We start from the raw sequence: 5,302 nt of genomic DNA on the forward strand, positions 1-5,302 counted from the left end.
GCTTCTGGCATTGGTGTACGGGCATTGGTATACAGACAGGAAGTCCCATTGGGGGCCCTTGCCTTCCCTACTTATCATCCTGGGTCTAGGGTGGGGGTGGGTTCCCTTAAGTGCCTTAGTCTGCTGGATTTACAAGGGTTGTCCAGTGGGCTAGCAGTGGCAACAATCCCCCCAGCCCCCAGCAGGCTTAGCTTAAAGCCCAGTTGAGCAGGTCAGCCAGTCTGGCTGAGAAGAGCATCCTCCCCAGTGGAGTGAGGTGGAGGCCATTTCTCCCCAGCAGACCACTGTCTCTGTCACCGAAGAGCGGACTGTGATCATGGAAGTCGAAACCTTCACGATGACAGTAGCGCCGCAGTCTTTGGTTGACTACCTCAACCCATCTATCCCTCCTCAGCCCATGACCCACAACTGGAAGGAGCGAGGAAAAGACCACCTGCACACCCAACCCCCAAGTTGCACTCCCAGAGCCCTGTAGTTTCTCATGACCTGGCTAGGATTGCTCCGAGCCACGTCATCCATGCCCGCATAGATAAGAAGCATAGGGTAATGGTCGAAGGGCCGGATAATCTTTGGGATCCTCTCTGTTATGTCCTTGATGTGGGGCCCCAGGAAGTAGCAGACCTCCTGGGCTAGGGGGTCAGGTGGCAGATTGCCCCCTCAGGAGGAAGTCTCCCATGACAACCGCTCTGCGTTTTGTCTTAGTAGTGGTGGTGGGTGATCCTCCCATGCCTGCAGGACTGGCATCTCTGCAGGCTCTACTGGGGCTGCAAGAGGTTCGTACCTGTTGCAAAGCCCCAAGGGGGAGGGGACCTTGGTGTGGTGGGCCTTAGGGCCCTTGACCACCTTGGTCCAACCCCCTGGCTGGACAGTATGGGAGATCCCCAAGTCCTCCCTTGTCCTTGTCCTAATAAAGAGACTCCTAATTTCTTTATTCAAGAAGAGAGAAGGCATAGAATGCAGCCAATGATGATAAAAATGCCAAGCTGGTAGTGCCAAATGGGGCAGAACAATTTGAAGTGGTTGGGAAGGTGTACAGGGCATAAGACCCTCCTTCCCCGCCAGCCCAAATCAAACTGTTCAGAAACATATTATGCCAAAACCATAATAAAGAAACCAGAAATTAGTATCAATAAACTGAAGAAGCCCTTCAAACAGAAAGCTTCAGGAAGATTTGTAAGGCCACAGGCATCCTTGAACAGTTTTATACCTACATAATCTGTTAGTACATTTATTAATCTAAAACAGTTTTTAGTGAGGTACAGAGAACACTTTCTGAGAGGCAGAACAGTTTTGTGAAGTGTAGTATCAGAGTATAGAGTGTTTAGGAGCTCAAATAAATTCAAACAAAAACATTATGACATCAGGTATTGTCTGTCTTGCAGACAGAAGGTTATCATTATATTGAGGCACATCCACATCTCTCCTTCCTTCTCCCAAAATTGTTATTTCATCAGAATTTTTTTGCTAAGACAACCCACGTTATGCTGCGATTCCTTCTTTCTAAGACAGATTTATTTATGGACCATGTAAGATTGGCATATTTTCAATTATCCATGTCAAGCATTAATGAAATGCATAAACTATTTACTTTATGGTTGAGGCAAGGATTTTTGTGGGTGATATCTTTTGTTGGACAAATTGCATGGTTAGGAGACAATCTTTTCAATGCAGTGCACTGCATTTGAAAGATTGCCCAAGTCTATCTCAACAATGCACTTGGTCCAATAATCCTTGTCTCTTGCATATTTCCTGGATTATCATGGCTATAACATTTTTCCATCTTCCTGACAATTATATACTCATTCACCTCTAGAAAGTAAGGGGTGCGTTCTGTTTATTTAGGAGATTAACAGAGTTTATTATTTTTCTAAAATTTTACAATACAGAGACCGAGGCCCAAAAATTATAACAGTTTTAATAACTATTTTGTGGATGAACAAGTAATTATGCTGGCAAATTTAAAACAGATACATACATACACCACTGCCTAAGCTTGCACATTTTAACTCATTGGAAATGCTGACTGAATATAGCTCTATGATCTCAAAAAACAAACAGTATAGTCAGGAGTGCCTACAGTGTTTAAATTGCCTCAAAACAGATTTAATTTTATTACAGTGTAGCTTCCCAAAGTGACATCAATCCACCTGATAAGATTTAGATTTTTTTTTAAAGACAAACCTGGTGTAACCTATAACCCATATTTTAAAATTTATCACAAATGTATGATATTTAATACTATTACATACGACTGAGTCGTAATAGCAACAAGATGTAAAATTTTTACAGTGTTCTGCTACAATAATCCACATAGGGACTAATGGTAGTTTTCATCTGGATCCACAATTTAGCAACAAATACATATTTTGAGGATACTGCTACATTTACAAGAATCTGAACCACAGAATATTTAGTCTATGGTACAATAACTAATATAGAGTGACAAAGCAGATTTAAACATATCTATAATTTGATTTTTCAAGCATAGCCTAAATCTAATCCACAGTCAAAAAACTTGCTAATCAACAGTAGATGTCAGCTTCAAAGTTTTTTTTTTTAAATCAAATGATATGTACATACTCACAACTTAAACAGCTTCTTAATAAAAAGCATTTACTCTATTTTACAGTTGTCTTTGCTTGAAAAAAGTTATTTTTCCATACACATTTAACATTCTAAATCATTGATACAATAAGTCAGTGAATTTACAGAATGGCAAATTTCTCAGCAAGACCATGCTGGAAATACTCTGAAATATTCTGGGGTTTGTGTGTGACTGTTTTGCTTTTAGAGTACTACTGAATATCTGTTTTGGAAACTGGCAATTAAATGTCAAAATGCATAAATGGCATCCAGAATAGAAACTCAACCCACAATACCTGCAGATATTTCTGCTACAAACAATCTTCTGTAACAGACATTTATTAAATACAATACTTTTTTTTACAACTTTAAACCATGCTGATAGCATGGAAAGATTTTTTACAACATGGAAACAGTTTTCCTTCAGTTAACTGGTTATCTATGTCATAATTTAAGAATTCATCGATAAACCCAACCAATACAAAGGTGCTCGACTACATTGCCTTTAAATAAAAAAATACTGCATCTTTCAGACATTGCTAAGAACAAATTATATAATTAATGGTCATAGTCTTAAACATTCAACTTGCCAATTACTGAAGGCCACTTAAAATAACTGATTAAACAAAAGTGAGCATAAGCCACACACCAGGACAGGTTTTATGCACAAGCATAAAATGCAAAACATAAAAAGTGATGGTAACAGATGAGATGGAAAAGCAGCTTTTTAAAGGGTCATTTCTTGTTTCCCATATTTTTTCAACCTAACCTTTTTGTTTTGCATTGTGTACAAGTTGTGAAAAAAATTTCATGTTACCAGGTCTAGCTTTTGTCTTTAAATCACTATGATGTCAATTTCAAGCCATCATTCCTTTGCATTAAAATATATACATTCTATATATCATTCAGTTTCCCTCATTGAAAATATGTACTGTACAGTCCTACATGATAAAAGCAATATTTCCAGAATAACTTAAGCCTTCATCACTGGATTGGTTCTACATAGTTTGCAGGGTATAAGCCAACTTGTCCACTGTCTAGACGTCCTTTGCACCAACCTTGTTCATCTTCATCTTCTGTTTTAGTTAGTTCATCCCCTGTAAAATAAATGTCATATTTGACATACAAATACATCTAGGTAATAACAGGATAACACTCAGTCACCTAGATTCTAGATGTCCACACCTCTGCTCACCCAAACTGGCCCCATCACTGCTTTCCGAGTCTGCTCTCATCTAGAGGTGCACCGATACATCAGTCCCATATCAGATATTCCCAATATAGGGAAAAATTGAGAGCATCAGCAATCAGCTTATTTTGCCTGATATGGCCAATAAATGTCCCGTGCATGCACACAGCCAGGAGCACAGCTCAGTGGCTTGGAGAGCAGCATTGGCCAGTAAGTCTGTTGTGGGGGAAGGGGGAAATCAAGGCTCCCATGATGAGGGAGGAAGTGGGGCTGGAGCAGGTGCTGCTCAGGCAGGGCGGTGTGGGGTGCAGGACAGAGCCATGAGCAGCTCTCCTGGGGGGTGGCTCCTGCTGCTGTGTGCACCCTGGGAGGGCATGGGGGGCATATGCCCCCAGATCTATGTGGAGTAGGGTGGGCTGGGGCCAGGGCTCTTCCCAGGGTGGCACTGGGCTCTTCCGAGGGGGCTGCACTCAGGGTGGGTGGTGGCGGTGCTGGGAGTGGGGCTACAGGGGGGAGCTACAGCAAATTTTGAGGTGGCTGCAGCCCCCCCACCTCATAACCTCCGAGTGCTGCTGCCACCCACCCCAAGCACAGCCCATCCCAGCCCCTGCAAGGAAGAACCCAGTGTTGCCCTGACCCCAGCCTGCAGCAGCCTGCCCCACCCCATACGCAGATCCAGGGGCACATGCCCCCCATGCCCTTCCAGGGTGCACACAGCGGTGGGAATCACCACCCCCTCCCCACTCCCGCAGACAAGCTGCTCATGTTTCCACCCCGCCCCAACTGAGCAGCACCTGCCCCAGCCCCACTCCCTTCCTCACTACAGGAGCCTTGATCTGCCCCCTCCCATGCCCCTTCCTTCCCCCCACAACAGACTTACCAGCCCAATGCTGGTCTCCATGCTGCCCAGGGTTGCATATTGGAATCAGATCGGTATTGGCCAACATGGCTCTGTGGCAAGGCACTGTTTGTGCCTGCCACTTTAAGGACTGAAGCCAAGCAGCCAGCAGATGCCTGATTAAGGCAGCCATTTTAGATTCAGGGCTACCTATATAAGCAGGGCATTTTGCTGCTGGCTGCAAGGCTTCATGGAATACTCTGGAGGTAAGGGAGGAGCTGTAGGGGATGGTCAGGAGGCTCCTGGTCCTGGGCATGACCTAAAACTGCACCCTGCCAGGAGTGGGTGGCCTGGTGGGGCTCTCAGTGGTGCGGGAGCCCCCAGGAAATGCCAGGCCAGTTACCACCCCGGTGGAAGGAGAGTTGGGGCACCTTAACCCCAGCTCCCACAACTGGGTGGGTTACCCGCTAGTAGGGCCCAGAGGGCAGACCCCAGGAGATAGAGTGGGGATAGAGACTCAGAGACCTGATAGAAAGAGTACCCTCGACTGGTCAATGCTGAGGCCAGGACTAGACCAGTGATAAGGGCCAGGGGCCCACCATGAGGAATACCCAGAGCTAAGAGGGCCTGGGGTTTCCAACTGGCCTGGGAGACGAGACCAGCACCTGTATGGCCAAAGGTCCCAGGGGGAC

At 44.9% G+C, this 5,302-nt stretch overlaps 1 protein-coding gene across 4 annotated transcripts in view; it reads right to left on the reverse strand.

Moving 5' to 3' along the window:
* Positions 1–1,896: 1,896 nt before the first annotated feature.
* PACSIN2 (protein kinase C and casein kinase substrate in neurons 2) overlaps positions 1,897–5,302 on the reverse strand; it is a 132,782-nt gene continuing 129,376 nt past the window's right edge. For all 4 annotated transcript variants that reach the window (XM_019515728.1, XM_019515729.1, XM_019515730.1 and 1 more), the window contains one exon: positions 1,897–3,680. In XM_019515728.1, the coding sequence (XP_019371273.1) occupies positions 3,568–3,680 (113 nt within the window). In that variant the 3' untranslated portion in view covers positions 1,897–3,567. The remainder of the gene's footprint in view (positions 3,681–5,302) is intronic.

This window comes from Gavialis gangeticus, unplaced genomic scaffold (assembly GCF_001723915.1).
Source record: "Gavialis gangeticus isolate Ggan-Ray unplaced genomic scaffold, GavGan_comp1, whole genome shotgun sequence".
NCBI classification, from domain to species: Eukaryota; Metazoa; Chordata; order Crocodylia; family Gavialidae; genus Gavialis; species Gavialis gangeticus.